This window comes from Oratosquilla oratoria, chromosome 44, assembly GCF_046742065.1.
Source record: "Oratosquilla oratoria isolate Oo_2021 chromosome 44, ASM4674206v1, whole genome shotgun sequence".
Classification (NCBI taxonomy): domain Eukaryota; kingdom Metazoa; phylum Arthropoda; class Malacostraca; order Stomatopoda; family Squillidae; genus Oratosquilla; species Oratosquilla oratoria.
The window spans coordinates 18,016,844-18,039,109 of NC_134820.1; the positions used below are offsets into that span (position 1 = coordinate 18,016,844).

General features: G+C 47.0%; 2 protein-coding genes across 2 annotated transcripts in view; one reads left to right on the forward strand and one right to left on the reverse strand.

The window, feature by feature from the left end:
• Positions 1-22,266, forward strand: part of LOC143022399 (sodium/hydrogen exchanger 9B2-like) — a 607,113-nt gene that overhangs the window by 109,079 nt on the left and 475,768 nt on the right. The gene's annotated exons all lie outside the window — the stretch shown is intronic.
• On the reverse strand, positions 13,388-13,885 carry LOC143022321 (uncharacterized). Its single transcript, XM_076180468.1, has one exon. It carries the CDS (start codon positions 13,883-13,885, stop codon positions 13,388-13,390), a length of 498 nt encoding a protein of 165 aa, XP_076036583.1.

Here is a 22,266-nt window from a genome sequence, read left to right on the forward strand (position 1 = left end):
GTTGGATGACTCTGCCTGGGGTGGGGGTGACTCGGCGCTGGTGGCGGAGCTGGCCGGAGACGTAAGTGGAGTCGAAATACTCCACTAAGGCTGCTGCTTCGTTGGGCATGGTGGACCGCAGATGTTTCATGCCTTCATGGACGTCCTCAGTAGGAAGAAAGGCCAGGGCATCCAGCTGGCCGCAGAAGAGCCGGAACTCGTCGTCTGACTCGTACAGGTTCTTGAGACCCAGGCCCTGGATCTGCCTCCAAATAGACTGGCTGAGGTGGTAGAAACAGAACCGGACCTGGATCTCCTCTCCAAACACTGCACGAAGGCCCTCCTCATAGGTAGTCTGCGTCTTGCGCTGGAGCAAGGCAAAGGCCAGAGGAAAGTAGCCTTCACCGATTCGACCTTGGACGACGTACAGTTGGGTGAACAGTCTGGGAGCGACTGAGAACGTGCCGTCCATACGCCAGTCGTCACAGGCTGCGAGCTGCTCTAGATGACCAGGGGAGGCGAAGACGATGATGCGCTCATCAGCTGCAGGACCGTTGTCGTAGAGGAGGTTGGAAGCCCAGGGGCCTGTGATGTCCAACTCTTGAAGGGACTGCGGATCCTTTGGACGGTGAGCAGCACGGACACGCCGAAGGACACGCTTGCTGGTGTCCGGCCTTGGCATGCGTGCCTTGACCTGATCATCAAGCTCTCTAACGGTGAAGCTGAGGATGTTGTTGGGGCGGTCGTTGGTGGTAGCAGCCTTCCTCTTCATATATTGGCGAGCTTGCTCCACATCACATCTCACACGGTCTGCAATGTGGCTGTGCTCACCAACAAGCCTATGGTCACTAAGGCTCTTGGTGATCTTTAAGCGGGCACTGCATTTGACATCACGTTGGATACAGCGTCAGACAACTTCATCAGCTGACTTGGAAACATGTTTCTTAGTGTACATGAATCCATCCAGAAGAATCTTTTGAGCACCTCTCTGCGTTGTTACAACCTGAAGCTCAGCTGACATGATTAACAACTTGAGTAAAACTGACATGACATGACATGACAAGCTAGCTTTATATACAGAACTGAGGTGTGACTGAGCCAGTTGAGGTGTGATAGAGGTGTGACAAGCTCTTTTTGAGCATAGTTGGGGTAAATATTAGATGTAAATATGATAGAGTTGTGATTATTTCTTTTTGATCATAGTTGGAGCTATTCTAGGGTGTTAAAATAAGCATGTCCATAACATTTATAAACACATCCATTACTTACCAAAATATACCATCTAAAGCAAATTTTAATGAAAATATGAAATATTAAAAAAAAGGTAATAAAATAATTTTATAAAAGTTTTTTGAAATCTTGTCCGTGGACGAGTTGACCACCCATGGTGGTGTCTGTGGACAAGTTGTCCTACTTTGCAGTTTTGTGGACGAGTTGTCCAAGGACGAGATGTCCGTGGACGAGTTGTCCTACAATCGAATTTTTGCATGCCACCTTAATATCATGAGGTATGATTGGAATTTGTATTTAAGTAAACTTATGAAAATTTTATGTGATCCATACCACCACTAGTCTACTGCAGTGGCGTGTGCATGTGGGTGGGAATTTTTGCATGCCAGCTTGATATCATGACAATTCTGCTGCACTTCCGAACATGATTGAGAATTCATTTTTCATTGAATATATGTAGGTTCTCGTGTTTTTATTTTCTGAATAATTTTCTCTTTGAATATATTTAGGTTCTAGTATTTTTTATCAACTCCGGACAAAAACACAAGGCATCGTATTCTTTTAGGAATTTATTTTTGTTTGCACTAATTTACATTAAATTCATAAAATACAATTATAATAGAAATGATACGAAGTGAAATTACTCCAAAGTCGGCGCCATGATATGAGAACATCTTTTTAGTAATTCCTTTGCTGTCTTATTGCCGGCGATGTACTCGTCCCACAGCTCAAAAAGCTGGTCCTGGGCCCGACGGTACTGTGTACGTTGCCGGCGTTTTAGTTTATTTTGGGAAAGAAGGCGTACCTAGAGTTGGATTAAATGGGACTGTTCTTGGAGAAGGTGAAGAAGCTTGTAGAATGACAGATTGTACCCCTTTGCATGGCGGTTCAGTATCCCGTGCCAGCCTTCGACGTCGTTGTTCGTCCTTATGGCTTCCATGAAGACGGACCAAGTCCTCGGCGTCCAAAAGGATCCCTTGATCCAAGTCTTCCGGACGTAGTGTGCAAAATCTGCCAGGTTGGGTGTGGTTTCCTTCTGTGATAGAAAGGTGAAGATTGCAGGAATGTGATGAGATGGCAGGTAGGGAAGGGCAAGGAACTGCCGCAACAGTTTGTGAGTGGGGTAGTCATTTGTATATGACGGCGAAAGTCCAAGTTCCCGCACCTTATTCCACAAGCACTGGGTCCAGTGGAAGGCACATCCCATAACGCGTACGTTATGCAGGACAAGAGGAATAGCCTCCCACACGGCGCGCTCGAAATCAAGGACGACTTTCTCCACTCTGACTGTTCCGCACATTAGCTTGATGGCTTTGAGCCCTGGCAAGATTTTGTGGTCTCGACAGGGCAGGAATAGGAACATCTGACTTGCTGCAAGAGTATTTCGTTGACGATTTGGGCTGGTGGTGTGAATACTGTTTCAGTGGCCTTACATTTGACTTTCCTCCTTATCTCTGTTGGTACTCCTGCGCCAAGTTCTCTCGGGTGGATGTGGGGCTGGGAACCTGTGGTAAAAATGCTTCCTTTGTGAAGGACTGACGCTTTGCACCAGATGTTCTTGTTTGTGACACTGCACGTCCACGTGTTGTTGCCGTTTGCTCGCAGTGTCTTGACCGTGTACGTTGATGTCCGCTAACTTGTCCTTCCCTTTGTTGGAACCATCTGCGATGATGTATGTCGCGAAGCACCTGACGGGCCGACTTATCACCAGCAATGTACGAATTCCACACTTTATTCACTTGTCCCTGTACTCGTCTATATTCTTTCCTTTGTCTACGTCGCAGCTTCTTGTCCGACACTAATCTAATTTGTATATTTATTAGCTGCGACTGCTCATGCAAAAGTTGAACTAGAAGGTAGAAACGCAAATGACCACGCCTGGCGTGACGATTCAGCGCACCGTGCCAAACCTCCACGTCATTGTTGGTGCGAATAGGTTGTTTGAATATACTCGAGGTTTCAGGAGTATAAAGTGAACTTTGGATCCAATTGGTGCAGATATAACTCACCAATGCTGTCAGCAAGCTTGTGCATGCCTGTGTTGCAAGCCTCTCGAACAAGGGCGAGATGTGCTGTTGGGGGAGATGGGGCAACGCAAGAAATTGACGACAAAGTGTGTGCGTGTCTTCATAATTGCGACACGCTGGAGCCAGACGTATTTCCTGGATTTTCCGCCATATGCATTGAGCCCAATGGAAGGAACACCCTCTAACATAAACTCTTGGAAACACCGATGGAATGGCTTTCCACACTGCCCGCTCGAAGTCGATGACCATTTTCCTGACGTTATTATTGGGCGTTAGGCGTTTGATGGATTTCAGTACCCTCTTATAATCTTTTTTTCCGTCGCCCCGACATCAAAACAAATATAAGAGGTACTTGTTTCGTAGCATCTCCACTTCGAATAAATGAATGGAGAATGAATAGCTGCGTAAAAGGGTATCTTACTATTTTGAATATCCCATCCATGTACCACGTTTTGGATCGGCTGAGCAGGTCGAGCATCTTCTGGGTGGCAAATAACAAATGCCGATTTCCATCAACGTGCAAGTCTCTGCGAAGGAAATCCTCGGGAATGTGGCCTTCGTCAATTTCAAAATAAAGATCCTGTGGTTCCGCTGGCCGCATCTTCTGCCTGTATCGATTTGCTGCTCTAGCGAGATTCACTGGTTTCTGCAGCGCCTCGATTGGTTCTCTCGATATTTTCTCCAACATTACCCGATTGACGATGTCGGAAGCTGACGTGAAAATTTCCTTTGCCGCGGACTCTCTCTCAACCTTTCGCACTATTGATGCTTTCGCGGCATCGAGTGTTATGCACCAATTTTTTTTAATAGGCAAATGGTTCCAAAAATAATTCTATATTGCTCATGAAACCAGCTATGCGTCCAGGCACACAAATAACATGATTAATATATTATTTCCAGTTAAACTGATCGTCTAGATACACACCTGAGAATTTATTCTAAAGTTATAATTTAACAGTCGGATAACTGGACCAAGGTTACTCACCTGAAATACCTGTTTGGCCACAAACACCTTGCAGTCCTTGAACTGCCTCCACTGTCGATCACAAGCCCGATCGGACTCCTGATGTCACGACACGTATAGTCCTTGTTTTTGCGTTCCTTGGTCGTTTTGTGTGGGCCTGTTTTCTGGCCACTTTGGGCATTCTCGGAATAGTGTATTACCCGTCAGTAGAAGTCACACATTATTCCTTGCTGCGCTGTTTTGGTTTGGATTTGAGGAATTTCATAAAGTACCTCTTTTAGTTTTTTATTTACCGTTCCATATGATTCTGACAATTTGAGGAGTGTGATATCGAGGTGCTAGTTTGATGGCCTTGTTGAATGAACTCATCATGCAAAACCATTTCGATTGTTGTCCGCACTCGTAAACTCGTGGCTAACGGTTCATTCCAGCACAGTGCTACCGAAACAGTTGAATAGGCAATTCCCATCCTCGGTTGTTTGAACTGGCGTTCGGTTCTTCACACCACCACACTTGGCAAGGATCGCAACGGCATTCGTATCTGGTTCCAGATCAGCTTCAAACTTGTATATGTTGATAGGTGTTGATGTACTCGGTGCATTACGCAAAAATGTGTTCCCTTCTTGCGCCTTCCTACAACAAACTACTATGGTTATGGAGAAAATGCCTCTTTCAGCCGCTGTAATGAAAGTCCGTAGTTAAAACCACCGGACAGTTTATCCTCGAAGCACCAGTTCGTTACGCAAGAGTACCCAAGGGACATCTCACCAAGTTCTTTGAATGTAGGTTGCGGAATATCTTGGCATTTGCGGTGGTACCAAATGTGGCATCCATCACAGTAAATAGTGCGCAGACATTTGCCCACAAGACAGTTGCCCACAGGACAAATGCCCACACCCTTAACCAGAAAAGAGACATTTGCCCACAACTATTTTTATAAAGTAATTTCAACAAGGGCCAGTTCACTTTCAATTTTTCATTGATATTATAACATACAATAATACAAAATATGTACAATTATATACAACAGACAATATACAAAATATGTACAATTATATACAACAGACAATATTCACAATATTTACAAGTGCACCAGGAAGGACATTATTTACAAGATAACTATAGAATTTATCCCAGACGAATGCAGTGACCAACTGCTTGAAGGAAGTCTGTGAGGGTCCGGCGCTCTGCCACAAAGTCTTGGCAGAGTGACTGAAGGTGTTTCTGGTGCTGCTGGTGGTCTCTACGTTGGCGCTTCTTGATGGGACGCCCCCTGGCGTACTGCAGGAGGTTGGTGCTGACAAGCGCGAAGTCCCTGCGGAGCCCATCCACAGCAGTCCAGAAGGAGGGATGGTGGTGGCCAACCAGCTGGGCGAAGGAAGTGTTCCACCCCTCACAGATTTTGGTTGTCCGGTCGCGTCCTTCCAGGGTGACTTAATGGACGTTCCACACAGGAACGGCGAACCGGGGTGGGATGTTGCGGACACGCAAGGGTGGTAGAGGACCTCCAGGCTGAACTGGCCCTTGCTGCACACGCCGGAAGGAGCTGGTGACGTAGACTGTCGAAGTACTCCAGGAGGGGCTCCATCCCTGCAGGGGTGTGATCCCGTAGATACACCATGCCCTACTGCACCTGGTCTTCGGGAAGGAAGGCGAAGCCATCAAGCATCCCACAGAAGTGCTTGACCTCCTCGTTGTTGCGGTAGTCTTGTGTCTTCCCCAACTCCTTTATCTTCCAGGTGCTCTGGTAGAAGCACCCTTGTGTTGTCACTTGGGGACCTAGGACTAAGCTTACAGACTGGATAGCAGCTAACTCAAAGTCAGTGACAACACGGGGGTCTGGGTAGATCTGCATAGGCTCCATCTTGTCCAGCACGGCTTGCAGGAGCTCCTGATACACGTGTGCACTCTTCCCAGACAGGAAGGCGTACACACAGGAGACAGCAGAGTCACCCAGGGGAGCACGGATGACGTAGAGCTGCTCAAAAACACTAGGACTCGTGGAAAAGTTGCCATCCATGAACCAAGTGTCAGAGCGCCCTAGGTGACGAAGCTGCTCTTCAGATGCGTAGGCCACAACCCGCTGCCGCTGTCCATGACCCGAGTGATGGATTAGGAAGGGCTGCGGGTTGACTTCTCCAGTGGTGGTCCACTCATCTGGGATGACCAGCTCTTGAAGAGATGCAGGGTCCTTAGGAAGTCTCCCACGGCGTTGACGTTGCAGGTCTGGACGCTCCCGAGGTTGGCACGGATCTCAGTGCTGGCTTGAAGGAGGGCCTGTGTGAGGATCTGGTTAGGGCGACTTGTGGACTGCTTCGCCTGGGCCTTCATGGTGGTGCGCAGCTTGGTTACCCCGACTCCGTTCCGGTCTGCTGGATGGTTGTGACTGACAAAGGACCGAGGATCCTCAAAGGAGTCACTAGTGGTGAGTGCACCCTTGCACCCTGTTGTGCGAGAACGTGCACAATTCCACCGGATCCAGTTGCTGTAGGTCCTCTTCTTGACATGCATGAAGCCATCGAGACAGAGCTTGTCTCCTCCTCTGGTGGTCTTGATGATCTCCATGATCTCCATGCTGAGTGTTGAGTGAGTGTATGAGTGATTCATAACCTGACATCCTTATATACTGACAGAAAAATAGCTCGCTAAGCCTTTGTTTTTATTGCTCACATGCTTTGTGCATGTATAAGTATACTATATAAGAATACTAAAATGTTGGAAAAAAGAACTGTGGGCAAATGTCTCTTTTCTGGTTAGGGGTGTGGGCAACTGTCTTTTGGGCATTTGTTCTGTGGGCAAGTGTCTTGTGGGCAATTGTCGTGGAATTATTTAATTCATAAAATACAATTATAATAGAAATGATGCGAAGTGAAATTACTCCAAAGTCGGCGCCATGATATGAGAACATCTTTTTAGTAATTCCTTTGCTGTCTTATTGCCGGCGATGTACTCGTCCCACAGCTCAAAAAGCTGTCCCTGGGCCCGACGGTACTGTGTACGTTGCCGGCGTTTTAGTTTATTTTGGGAAAGAAGGCGTACCTGGAGTTGGATTAAATGGGACTGTTCTTGGAGAAGGTGAAGAAGCTTGTAGAATGACAGATTGTACCCCTTTGCATGGCGGTTGAGCATCCCGTGCCAGCCTTCGACGTCGTTGTTCGTCCTTACGGCTTCCATGAAGACGGACCAAGTCCTCGGCGTCCAAAAGGATCCCTTGATCCAAGTCTTCCGGACGTAGTGTGCAAACTGCCAGGTTGGGTGTGGTTGCCTTCTGTGATAGAAAGGAAAAGATTGCATGAATGTGACCAGAGGGCAGGTAGGGAAGGGCAAGGAACTGCCGCATCAGTTTGAGTGGGGTAGTCATTTCTATATGACAGCGAAAGTCCACGTTCCTGCACCTTCCTCCACAAGCACTGGGTCCAGTGGAAGGCACATCCCATAACGCGTACGTTATGCAGGACAAGAGGGATAGCCTCCCACACGGCGTGCTCGAAGTCAAGGACGACTTTCTCCACTCTGACCGTTCCGCACATTAGTTTGATTGCTTTGAGCACTTTTTTGTAGTCCTTCCTTTTCCCGGACATGAGCACTAAAGCAAGGGGAACTTGCTTGATATTATCGTCACTGCGAACGAAAGCATGGAGTGAAAATAAGTGGGAGAATGGCTCCTATACGAGTTTAAAGGTGCCATCCAAGTACCATGCCTTCGCCTAGGACAGCAACTGGACCATCATGTCTGATGCAAACACCAAGTGCCTCTTGCCCCCAACTCTGACGTCCTTTCGTAGGAAACCGTCCTTCACGAAATTGAAGTCAATCTCGAAGTAGAGTGTGGCCGGCTCATCCGGTGGAAGCTTCTGGCGGTGCCTGTTAACAGCCCTGGCAAGATTTTGTGGTCTCGACAGGGCAGGAATAGGAACATCTCTGACTTGCTGCAACAGTATTTCGTTGACGATTTGGGCTGGTGGTGTGAATACTGTTTCAGTGGCCTTACATTTGACCTAACTCCGAATCTCTGTTGGTACTCCTGCGCCAAGTTCTCTCGGGTGGATGTGGGGCTGGGAAGCTCTGGTGAAAATGCTTCCTTTGTGAAGGACTGACGCTTTGCACCAGATGTTCTTGTTTGTGACACTGCACGTCCACGTGTTGTTGCCGTTTGCTCGCAGTGTCTTGACCGTGTACGTTGATGTCCGCTAACTTGTCCTTCCCTTTGTTGGAACCATCTGCGATGATGTATGTCGCGAAGCACCTGACGGGCCGACTTATCACCAGCAATGTACGAATCCCACACTTTATTCACTTGTCCCTGTACTCGTCTATATTCTTTCCTTTGTCTACGTCGCGGCTTCTTGTCCGACACTAATCTAATTTGTATATTTATTAGCTGCGACTGCTCATGCAAAAGTTGAACTAGAAGGTAGAAACGCAAATGACCACGCCTGGCGTGACGATTCAGCGCACCGTGCCAACCCTCCACGTCATTGTTGGTGCGAATAGGTTGTTTGAATATACTCGAGGTTTCAGGAGTATAAAGTGAACTTTGGATCCAATTGGTGCAGATATAACTCACCAATGGTGTCAGCAAGCTTGTGCATGCCTGTGTTGCAAGCCTCTCGAACAAGGGCGAGATGTGCTGTTGGGGGGGGGGGGAGAGGGCAACGCAAGAAATTGACGACAAAGTCTGTGCGTGTCTTCATGATTGCGACACGCTGGAGCCGGACCTATTTCCTGCATTTTCCGTCATATGCATTGAGCCCAATGGAAGGAACACCTCTAACATCAACTCCTGGAAACAGCGATGGAATGGCTTTCCACACTGCCCACTCGAAGTCGATGACCATTTTCCTGACGTTATTATTGGGCGTTAGGCGTTTGATGGATTTCAGTACCCTGTTATAATCTTTTTTTCCGTCGCCCCGACATCAAAAGAAATATAAGAGGTACTTGTTTCGTAGCATCTCCACTTCGAATAAATGAATGGACACTGAATAACTGCGTAAAAGGGTATCTTACTATTTTGAATGTCCCATCCATGTACCACGTTTTGGATCGGCAGAGCAGGTCGAGCATCTTCTGGGTGGCAAATAACAAATGCCGATTTCCATCAACGTGCAAATCTCTGCGAAGGAAATCCTCGGGCGTGTGATATCCAGGTGCTAGTTTGATGGCCTTGTTGAATGAATTCTTCATGCAAAACCATTTCGATTGTTGTCCGCACTCATAAACTCGTGGCTAACGGTTCATTCCAGCACAGTGCTACCGAAACAGTTGAATAGGCAATTCCCATCCTCGGTTGTTTGAACTGGCGTTCGGTTCTTCACACCACCACACTTGGCAAGGATCGCAACGGCATTCGTATCTGGTTCCAGATCAGCTTCAAACTTGTATATGTTGATAGGTGTTGATGTACTCGGTGTATTACGCAAAAATGTGTTCCCTTCTTGCGCCTTCCTACAAGAAACTACTATGGTTATGCAGAAAATTCCTCTTTCAGCCGCTGTAATGAAAGTCCGTAGTTAAAACCACCGGACAGTTTATCCTCGAAGCACCAATTCGTTACGCAAGAGTACCCAAGGGACATCTCACCAAGAACTTGGAATGTAGGTTGCGGAATATCTTGGCATTTGCGGTGGTACCAAATGTGGCATCCATCACAGTAAATAGTGCCCAGGTCGGTGCGCAGACATTTGCCCACAGGACAGTTTCCCACAGGACAAATGCCCACAAGACAATTGCCCACACCCTTAACCAGAAAAGAGACATTTACCCACAACTATTTTTATACACCGAGCGCACTTGCGAATTTAATTTCTTTTTCACACATGCTATTTATATCCCTAATTTGAGAGTGTGTGTATAGAACAATTGAAGGCGGCTTCCCTTTGGTACGGATAATTTCTTGAATCAACGCGTGATCGTCGATCCTATTGAGAACACTAAGGATATCGTCAGCGACATTTCGTTTGTGTGATCCCTTTTCTTTATTGGTGTTGTATTTTAAATTCTGAACTTGGCGCACAGTCAGCGTCCTCCAAAACTATTTGCGTATATGCCTCACGTGGCGGCGCGTGTTTTACTAAGTCCTTTATCCTTTTCATTGTTTTCTCTTGTGTTTTCGTGTATTCGTTCCTCGTTCGTTGACGTTGTATCTGGCCATTTCCCGACGTATTCTGCTAATGCACATTTTACACCGATGTCGCAGGGGAGTTCTTCAAACCAAGTAATCCTACGTTTGTAATTTGAATCTCGTTTTAGCGTTGTATAGTACCGTTTCATTATGGCGACATCATCCTCGTTTGGCTGTGGCACAAATGGTGTAAATGTCTTTATCAGAATTTTCCCATAAACGCCTTTCCTTTCCATTCATTGCTGGATACACGAAAATTATCGACCTCTTGATTACTGTTGCTGCTGCCTCCATCGTCCAAGCTGATGAATACAATCCATCTTTGCATCATCATATGATGGACAAAACGCATGCCATTCCTCGTCACCCTCGCGATTCTTTTGATAGATGTCCACATTCAATATCATTTCGAGACTGCATCGGAAACGTAATTCATCCTCAATCTGTTCTGTGCCAATTATTGCTGTGGAAATGGAATTGAAAAGACATCTCCCACTGCCAGTCACGTGTACAGGCATCCGTCTTTGGCACTTTCCTCCAAGATGTTCGATTATATTCCTAGAGTTGTGATCTGGCTTTAATATCCTATAATCAAACTTCGCTGTGCCGTCGTAGTAGGCCATTTCTTTCTTGGCTGTTCTCAGGAACACTTGTTCTCTCTTTGCGGCTGTCAGAATATTGTCTTTGTCCTCGGCTGCATCCATCAATCTTTGCTGTGCTACAATGTAGTGAATCTTGTCTTCAGTGTGCAGACATCCTTGGCACCAGTACCCCAATTCTGTATTCCTTAGAAATTCGAAATCTTCTGGCGATATGTTCTGGCACGTTGTTTTACAATGAAACCACATCCTGCAGCTTTCGCAAAATATGGCATCAGAAGCACAGGTCGTCCGACCACAGTCACCACATGGCCATCTTACTTTCATCTTCCTTTTAGCTGGCATGTTTATTAGGCGATTCGCAGAAAAACACTTGGGAAACAAGACACTTTGATCCGAACGTTTTCGTCTAATCAGAAATATTCAAGGAATACAGATAGGTGAGAATATATATACAGAAAGGTAGTAGACAAGACAGGAATATGTGAAATCACACATGACCAATTTTCCGAGAGTATCAAGGCGGTGACACATTTTCCCACAAGACATTTGCCCACAAGACAGTTGCCCACAGGACAAATGCCCACACCCTTAACCAGAAAAGAGACATTTGCCCACAACTATTTTTATAAAGTAATTTTAACAAGGGCCAGTTCACTTTCAATTTTTTATTGATATTATAACATACAATAATACAAAATATGTACAATTATATACAACAGACAATATTTACAATATTTACAAGTGCACCAGGAAGGACATTATTTACAAGATAACTAGAGAATTTATCCCAGACGAATGCAGTGACCAACTGCTTGAAGGAAGTTTGTGAGGGTCCGGCGCTTTGCCACAAAGTCTTGGCAGAGTGACTGAAGGTGTTTCTGGTGCTGCTGGTGGTCTCTACGCTGGCGCTTCTTGATGGGACTTCCCGTGGCGTACTGCAGGAGGTTGGTGCTGACAAGCGCGAAGTCCCTGCGGAGCCCATCCACAGCAGTCCAGAAGGAGGAATGGTGGTGGCCAACCAGCTGGGCGAAGGAAGTGTTCCACCCCTCACAGATTTTGGTTGTCCGGTCAACAACACGGGGTCTGGGTAGATCTGCATAGCCTCCATCTTGTCCAGCACGGCTTGCAGGAGCTCCTGATACACCTGTGCACTCTTCCCAGACAGGAAGGCGTACACACAGGAGACAGCAGAGTCACCCAGGGGAACACGGATGACGTAGAGCTGCTCAAAAAACACTAGGACTCATGGAAAATTTGCCCTCCATGAACCAAGTGTCAGAGCGCCCTAGGTGACGAAGCTGCTCTTCAGATGCATAGACCACAACCCGCTGCCGCTGTCCAGGACCGGAGTCATGGATTAGGAAGGGCTGCGGGTTGACTTCTCCAGTGGTGGTCCACTCATCTGGGATGACCAGCTCTTGAAGAGATGCAGGGTCCTTAGGAAGTCTCCCACGGCGTTGACGCTACAGGTCCCGCTTGCAAGTGTGGACGCTCCCGAGGTTGGCACGGACCTCAGTGCTGGGTTGAAGGAGAGCCTGTGTGAGGATCTGGTTAGGGCGACTTGTGGACTGCTTCGCCTGGGCCTTCATGGTGGTGCGCAGCTTGGTCACCTCGACTCCGGTCCGGTCTGCTGGATGGTTGTGACTGACAAAGGACCCAGGATCCTCAAAGGAGTCACTAGTGGTGAGTGCACCCTTGCACCCTGTTGTGCTAGAACGTGCACAATTCCACCGGATCCAGTTGCTGTAGATCCTCTTCTTGACATACATGAAGCCATCGAGACAGAGCTTGTCTCCTCCTCTGGTGGTCTTGATGATCTCCATGCTGAGTGTTGAGTGAGTGTATGAGTGATTCATAACCTGACATCCTTATATACTGACAGAAAAATAGCTCACTAAACCTTTGTTTTTATTGCTCACATGCTTTGTGCATGTATAAGTATACTATATAAGTATACTGATGAAATACTAAAATGTTGGAAAAAAGAGCTGTTGTGGGCAAATGTCTCTTATCTGGTTAGGGGTGTAGGCAACTGTCCTGTGGGCAATTGTCTTGTGGGTGTGCGCATGTGGGTGGGAATTTTTTCATGCCACCTTAATATCATGAGGTATGATTGGAATTTGTAATTAAATAAACTTATGAAAATTCTATGTGATCCATACCACCACTAATCTACTGCAGGGGCGTGTGCATGGGGGTGGGACTATTTGCATGCCAGCTTGATATCATGACAATTCTGCTGCACTTCCGAACATGATTGAGAATTCATTTTTCATTGAATATATGTAGGTTCTCGTGTTTTTATTTTCTGAATAATTTTCTCTTTGAATATATATAGGTTCTAGAATTTTTATTTTCCTCTTTGCATTATCAACTCCGGACAAAAACACAAGGCATCGTATTCTTTAAGGACTATAATAATTTTTGAAATAATTTACATTATTCACTTCATAAAATACAATTATAATAGAAATGATGCCAAGTGAAATGACTCCAAAGTCGGCGCCATGATATGAGAACATCTTTTTAGTAATTCATTTGCTGTCTTATTGCCGGCGATGTATTCGTCCCACAGCTCAAAAAGCTGTCCCTGGACCTGACGGTACTGTGTAAGTTGCCGGCGTTTTAGTTTATTTTCTGAAAGAAGGCGTACCTGGAGTTGGATTAAATGGAACTGTTCTAGAAGGTGAAGAAGCTTGTAGAATGAGGGATTGTACCCCTTTGCATGGCGGTTGAGCATCCCGTGCCAGCCTTCGACGTCGTTGTTCGTCCTTACGGCTTCCATGAAGACGGACCAAGTCCTCGGCGTCCAAAAGGATCCCTTGATCCAAGTCTTCCGGACGTAGTGTGCAAACTGTGCCAGGTTGGGTGTGGTTGCCTTCTGTGATAGAAAGGAGAAGATTGCATGAATGTGATCAGAGGGCAGGTAGGGAAGGGCAAGGAACCATCCAAGTACCATGCCTTCGCCTTGGACAGCAACTGGACCATCATGTGTGATGCAAACACCAAGTGCCTCTTGCCCCCAACTCTGACGTCCTTTCGTAGGAAACCGTCCTTCACGAAATTGAAGTCAATCTCGAAGTCGAGTGTGGGCGGCTCATCCGGTCGAAGCTTCTGGCGGTGCCTGTCAACAGCCCTGGCAAGATTTTGTGGTCTCGACAGGGCAGGAATAGGAACATCTCTGACTCTGCAACAGTATTTCGTTGACGATTTGGGCTGGTGGTGTGAATACTGTTTCAGTGGCCTTACATTTGACTTTCCTCCTTATCTCTGTTGGTACTCCTGCGCCATGTTCTCTCGGGTGGGTGTGGGGCTGGGAACCTCTGGTGAAAATGCTTCCTTTCTGAAGGACTGACGCTTTGCACCAGTGAGGATGAGAAATGATGCGAAGTGAAATGACTCCAAAGTCGGCGCCATGATATGAGAACATCTTTTTAGTAATTCCTTTGCTGTCTTATTGCCGGCGATGTACTCGTCCCACAGCTCAAAAAGCTGTCCCTGGACCTGACGGTACTGTGTACGTTGCCGGCGTTTTAGTTTATTTTCTGAAAGAAGGCGTACCTGGAGTTGGATTAAATGGGACTGTTCTTGGAGAAGGTGAAGAAGCTTGTAGAATGACAGATTGTACCCCTTTGCATGGCGGTTGAGCATCCCGTGCCAGCCTTCGACGTCGTTGTTCGTCCTTACGGCTTCCATGAAGACGGACCAAGTCCTCGGCGTCCAAAAGGATCCCTTGATCCAAGTCTTCCGGACGTAGTGTGCAAACTGTGCCAGGTTGGGTGTGGTTGCCTTCTGTGATAGAAAGGAGAAGATTGCAGGAATGTAATCAGAGGGCAGGTAGGGAAGGGCAAGGAACTGCCGCAAGAGTTTGTGAGTGGGGTAGTCATTTGTATATGACGGCGAATGTCCAAGTTCCTGCACCTTCCTCCACAAGCACTGGGTCCAGTGGAAGGCACATCCCATAACGCGTACGTTATGCAGGACAAGAGGGATAGCCTCCCACACGGCGCGCTCGAAGTCAAGGACGACTTTCCTTTCCGCACATTAATTTGATGGCTTTGAGCACTTTTTTGTAGTCCTTCCTTTTCCCGGACATGAGCACTAAAGCAAGGGGAACTTGCTTGATATTATCGTCACTGCGAACGAAAGCATGGAGTGAAAATAAGTGGGAGAATGGCTCCTTCACGAGTTTAAAGGTGCCATCCAAGTACCATGCCTTGGCCTTGGACAGCAACTGGACCATCATGTCTGATGCAAAGACCAAGTGCCTCTTGCCCCCAACTCTGACGTCCTTTCGTAGGAAACCGTCCTTCACGACATTGAAGTCAATCTCGAAGTCGAGTGTGGCCGGCTCATCCGGTCGGACTTCCTGCAACAGTATTTCGTTGACGATTTCGGCTGGTGGTATGAATACTGTTTCAGTGGCCTTACATTTGACTTTCCTCCTTATATCTGTTTGTACTCCTGCGCCAAGTTCTCTCGGGTGGATGTGGGGCTGGGAACCTCTGGTGAAAATGCTTCCTTTGTGAAGGACTGACGCTTTGCACCAGATGTTCTTGTTTGTGACACTGCACGTCCACGTCTTGTTGCCGTTTGTTCGCAGTGTCTTGACCGTGTACGTTGATGTCCGCTAACTTGTCCTTCCCTTTGTTGGAACCATCTGCGATGATGTTGTATGTCGTCGCTGGCTGACAGACAGCGACGTCGTTCGGGGCTTCATCTTCAATGGAAGATTCTCTGACAGGTGCAGGTACAGTAAAATTGGGTAGGGTTGGGTCTCTGGATGGGTCGTCAAAAGACTCTTCCATGGCTTGCTGTTCCTCATCGTCGTGGGGGTCCAGAGATTGAGTACTCTCGGCTGCGGGGGCAGTGGCTGCCAGTAGGCGTTTGATGGATTTCAGTACCCTCTTATAATCTTTTTTTCCGTCGCCCCGACATCAAAACAAATATAAAAGGTACTTGTTTCGTAGCATCTCCACTTCGAATAAATGAATGGACACTGAATAACTGCGTAAAAGGGTATCTTACTATTTTGAATGTCCCATCCATGTACCACGTTTTGGATCGGCAGAGCAGGTCGAGCATCTTCTGGGTGGCAAATAACAAATGCCGATTTCCATCAACGTGCAAGTCTCTGCGAAGGAAATCCTCGGGAATGTGGCCTTCGTCGATTTCGAAATAAAGATCCTGTGGTTCCGCTGGCCGCATCTTCTGCCTGTATCGATTTGCTGTTCTAGCGAGATTCACTGGTATCTGCAGCGCCTCGATTGGTTCTCGAGATATTTTTTCCAACATTACTCGATTGACGATGTCGGAAGCTGACGTGAAAATTTCCTTTGCCGCAGACTCTTTCACAACCTTTCGCACTATTGATGCTTTCGCGTCACCGAGTTTTCCTGGATGGATGTGGGGTTGGCAGCCTCTCGTGAAATCCATACCTTTGTGTGGTGCGGTCGCCTTGCACCAAATGTTCTTGTTTCTCGTAATGCAGCGCCACGTCACGTTGCCGTTCTTCCTTCTTGTCTTCACAACATAAGTGTAACCGTTGCTATCCGCAAGCTGCACTTTGTTTTTCTGGGATCCTGCCGATATAACTTGGTAGCTCGTCTCCTCAACATTTTCATAAGACATGGGTGTGGCATCTTCCAGGGAGGACTCTTCTAGAATTGAGGGAACATGAAAATCAATTCCTCTGCTCGTGTCCATGTTTTCCATTTCTTCCGCTGCATTCTGAATTTCGGATCCCGTGTGTGGAACGGCCTCTCTTTCGTGATCCTCTGTCCAGTTCGTTGTAGCCTCTGACGTTCTGCTGCTCTCAGCCAAAGGTAAGCCAATGGCGAGGTGGTAACTGCACTCTTGACATCTCCAACTGATGGTCTCGTCGCTCCGCACTGCTTCCCTGTATTCATCCTGGGTAATGCCTGTATTGCATACCCATGTTGCCATCTACTGCAGCCATCACAGAGAATGGCTTGCTGACGCGGCCTCACTTGCTTGTGGCAAACGATGCAAGGATCTTCCTCTTGGCTCATAATGAAGATATTTTGCTTGAAACCACGAGGAAATCAAAGAAGGAAATACTGAACGTTTTCGTCTAAGCTTAAATAGTGTAAGGAACAGGGGAGTCAGGTCTAGGTCACAGAGGGTAATATGACCTTGACGTAAAAATAAAAAAACGGGGAAATCAACCTGTGTAACACAATCCATTGTATTGATTGGGACAACAATCAAAATGGTTTTGCATGCAGAATTCTACAAAGCCAAGAACAACGATCCTATGTGGGGTAATGTGTGTCCAACGTATGAAGAGGCCTGTCGAGATTGCGCACTTTCCAAGGACACCTCATGCTCTTGCAACCGTGGTAGATACGCCGTGTATCCAGCAGTTAACGGTGTGCATGATCCAGGTGTTTCAGCGTTGAATGGGACATTTTTCCCAAGGAAATCACCACAACTGGGGGCTCCGAATAGACGAATATTTGTCATGTTGTCGAAATACGGAAGCGAAGGATTAACTAGGGCGTGGTGGACACCTGATCCGTGGACGGACAACTCGTCCACAAAACTGCAAAGTAGGACAACTCGTCCACAGGAATATGGACATCTCGTCCAATGACTTTTTTTTTAAGAATAAACATAATTTGCAGAACAATAAAACTTTATTTACATATTTATATATACAGAATACAGGTGTGTAATACAGAATAAATATACAAGTGTAAGGTCTAGATGTTGGGCTTGCCACCACGGAGGTTGTAGCTGACACCACGCAGGAACTCTGGAAGTGTTTTCTTGCCAGCCTTCAGGTCACCCACCAAGTTGCACAAACGTGTCTGCAGCTCAGCGTAGCACTTCTTCCTTCGCTTCACAGGGCGGATGCCACGCTCATCCTGGAGGAGAACCGAGTCGACGTTGGATGCTTCTGCTTGAAGGCACTCGATAAGTTTCCAGATGGTGGGGTTGGAATGGCCCACCAAACTGGAGAACTTATTGTTCCACCCCTCACATATGTTATTTGTGCGTGGCTCATTGTTGAGGGTGGCGTGATGTTGGTTCCACCGCTCAGGTAGGAACATCGGTGGAGTGCGCCGAAGCCGAACTGGTTGGATGACTCTGCCTGGGGTGGGGGTGACGCGGCGCTGGTGGCGGAGCTGGCCGGAGACGTAAGTGGAGTCGAAATACTCCACTAAGGCTGCTGCTACGTTGGGCATGGTGGACCGCAGATGTTTCATGCCTTGATGGACGTCCTCAGTAGGAAGAAAGGCCAGGGCATCCAGCTGGCCGCAGAAGAGCCGGAACTCGTCGTCTGACTCGTACAGGTTCTTGAGACCCAGGCCCTGGATCTGCCTCCAAATAGACTGGCTGAGGTGGTAGAAACAGAACCGGACCTGGATCTCCTCTCCAAACACTGCACGAAGGCCCTCCTCATAGGTAGTCTGCGTCTTGCGCTGGAGCAAGGCAAAGGCCAGAGGAAAGTAGCCTTCACCGATGCGACCTTGGACGACGTACAGTTGGGTGAACAGTCTGGGAGCGACTGAGAACGTGCCGTCCATACACCAGTCGTCACAGGCTGCGAGCTGCTCTAGATGACCAGGGGAGGCGAAGACGATGATGCGCTCATCAGCTGCAGGACCGTTGTCGTAGAGGAGGTTGGAAGCCCAGGGGCCTGTGATGTCCAACTCTTGAAGGGACTGCGGATCCTTTGGACGGTGAGCAGCACGGACACGCCGAAGGACACGCTTGCTGGTGTCCGGCCTTGGCATGCGTGCCTTGACCTGATCATCAAGCTCTCTAACGGTGAAGCTGAGGATGTTGTTGGGGCGGTCGTTGGTGGTAGCAGCCTTCCTCTTCATATATTGGCGAGCTTGCTCCACATCACATCTCACACGGTCTGCAATGTGGCTGTGCTCACCAACAAGCCTATGGTCACTAAGGCTCTTGGTGATCTTTAAGCGGGCACTGCATTTGACATCACGTTGGATACAGCGTCAGACAACTTCATCAGCTGACTTGGAAACATGTTTCTTAGTGTACATGAATCCATCCAGAAGAATCTTTTGAGCACCTCTCTGCGTTGTTACAACCTGAAGCTCAGCTGACATGATTGAGTAACTACTTGAGTAAAACTGACATGACAAGCTAGCTTTATATACAGAACTGAGGTGTGACTGAGCCAGTTGAGGTGTGACAAGTTGTTTTTGAGCATAGTTGGGGGTAAATATTAGGTGTAAATATGATAGTTGTGAATATTTCTTTTTTATCATAGTTGGAGCTATTCTAGGGTGTTAAAATAAGCATGTCCATAACATTTATAAACACACCTATTACTTACCAAAATATACCATCTAAAGCAAATTTTAATGAAATAACATGAAATATAAAAAAAAGGTAATAAAATAATTTTCTAAGTTTTTTGAAATCTTGTCCGTGGACGAGTTGACCACCCATGGTGGTGTCTGTGGACAAGTTGTCCTACTTTGCAGTTTTGTGGACGAGTTGTCCAAGGACGAGATGTCCGTGGACGAGTTGTCCTACAATCGAATTTTTGCATGCCACCTTAATATCATGAGGTATAATTGGAATTTGTAATTAAGTAAACTTATGAAAATTCTATGTGATCCATACCACCACTAATCTACTGCAGTGGCGTGTGCATGTGGGTGGGAATTTTTGCATGCCAGCTTGATATCATGACGATTCTGCTGCACTTCCGAACATGATTGAGAATTCATTTTTCATTGAATATATGTAGGTTCTCGTGTTTTTATTTTCTGAATAATTTTCTCTTTGAATATATATAGGTTCTAGAATTTTTATCAACTCCGGACAAAAACACAAAGCATCGTATTCTTTTAGGACTTTATTTTTGTTTGCACTAATTTACATTATTCAATTCATAAAATACAATTATAATAGAAATGATGCGAAGTGAAATTACTCCAAAGTCGGCGCCATGATATGAGAACATCTTTTTAGTAATTCCTTTGCTGTCTTATTGCCGGCGATGTACTCGTCCCACAGCTCAGACGGTACTGTGTACGTTGCCGGCGTTTTAGTTTATTTTGGGAAAGAAGGCGTACCTGGAGTTGGATTAAATGGGACTGTTCTTGGAGAAGGTGAACAAGCTTGTAGAATGACAGATTGTACCCCTTTGCATGGCGGTTGAGCATCCCGTGCCAGCCTTCGACGTCGTTGTTCGTCCTTACGGCTTCCATGAAGACGGACCAAGTCCTCGGCGTCCAAAAGGATCCCTTGATCCAAGTCTTCCGGACGTAGTGTGCAAACTGTGCCAGGTTGGGTGTGGTTGCCTTCTGTGATAGAAAGGAGAAGATTGCAGGAATGTGATCAGAGGGCAGGTAGGGAAGGGCAAGGAACTGCCGCAACAGTTTGTGAGTGGGGTAGTCATTTGTATATGACGGCGAAAGTCCAAGTTCCTGCATCTTCCTCCACAAGCACTGGGTCCAGTGGAAGGCACATCCCATAACGCGTACGTTATGCAGGACAAGAGGGATAGCCTCCCACACGGCGCGCTCGAAATCAAGGACGACTTTCTCCACTCTGACCGTTCCGCACATTAGTTTGATGGCTTTGAGCACTTTTTTGTAGTCCTTCCTTTTCCCGGACATGAGCACTAAAGCAAGGGGAACTTGCTTGATATTATCGTCACTGCGAACGAAAGCATGGAGTGAAAATAAGTGGGAGAATGGCTCCTTGACGAGTTTAAAGGTGCCATCCAAGTACCATGCCTTGGCCTTGGACAGCAACTGGACCATCATGTGTGATGCAAAGACCAAGTGCCTCTTGCCCCCAACTCTGACGTCCTTTCGTAGGAAACCGTCCTTCAGGAAATTGAACTCAATCTAGAAGTCGAGTGTGGCCGGCTCATCCGGTGGAAGCTTGTGGCGGTGCCTGTTAACAGCCCTGGGAAGATTTTGTGGTCTCGACAGGGCAGGAATAGGAACATCTCTGACTTGTTGCAACAGTATTTCGTTGACGATTTCGGCTGCTGGTATGAATACTGTTTCAGTGGCCTTACATTTGACTTTCCTCCTTATCTCTGTTGGTACTCCTGCGCTAAGTTCTCTCGGGTGGATGTGGGGCTGGGAAGCTCTGGTGAAAATGCTTCCTTTCTGAAGGACTGACGCTTTGCACGAGATGTTCTTGTTTGTGACACTGCACGTCCACGTGTTGTTGCCGTTTGCTCGCAGTGTCTTCACCGTGTACGTTGATGTCCGGTAACTTGTCCTTCCCTTTGTTGGAACCATCTGCGATGATGTATGTCGCGAAGCACCTGACGGGCCGACTTATCACCAGCAATGTACGAATTCCACACTTTATTCACTTGTCCCTGTACTCGTCTATATTCTTTCCTTTGTCTACGTCGCAGCTTCTTGTCCGACACTAATCTAATTTGTATATTTATTAGCTGCGACTGCTCATGCAAAAGTTGAACTAGAAGGTAGAAACGCAAATGACCACGCCTGGCGTGACGATTCAGCGCACCGTGCCAACCCTCCACGTCATTGTTGGTGCGAATAGGTTGTTTGAATATACTCGAGGTTTGAGGAGTATAAAGTGAACTTTGGATCCAATTGGTGCAGATATAACTCACCAATTCTGTCAGCAAGCTTGTGCATGCCTGTGTTGCAATCGTCTCGAACAAGGGCGAGATGTGCTGTTGGGGGAGATAGGGCAACGCAAGAAATTGACGACAAAGTGTGTGCGTGTCTTCATCATTGCGACACGCTGGAGCCAGACGTATTTCCTGGATTTTCCGCCATATGCATTGAGCCCAATGGAAGGAACACCCTCTAACATCAACTCCTGGAAACAGCGATGGAATGGCTTTCCACACTGCCCGCTCGAAGTCGATGACCATTTTCCTGACGTTATTATTGGGCGTTAGGCGTTTGATGGATTTCAGTACCCTCTTATAATCTTTTTTTCCGTCGCCCCGACATCAAAAGAAATATAAGAGGTACTTGTTTCGTAGCATCTCCACTTCGAATAAATGAATGGAGAATGAATAGCTGCGTAAAAGGGTATCTTACTATTTTGAATATCCCATCCATGTACCACGTTTTGGATCGGCTGAGCAGGTCGAGCATCTTCTGGGTGGCAAATAACAAATGCCGATTTCCATCAACGTGCAAGTCTCTGCGAAGGAAATCCTCGGGAATGTGGCCTTCGTCGATTTCGAAATAAAGATCCTGTGGTTGCTGGCCGCATCTTGTGCCTGTATCGATTTGCTGTTCTAGCGAGATTCGGTGGTTTCTGCAGCGCCTCGATTGGTTCTCTCGATATTTTGTCCAACATTACCCGATTGACGATGTCGGAAGC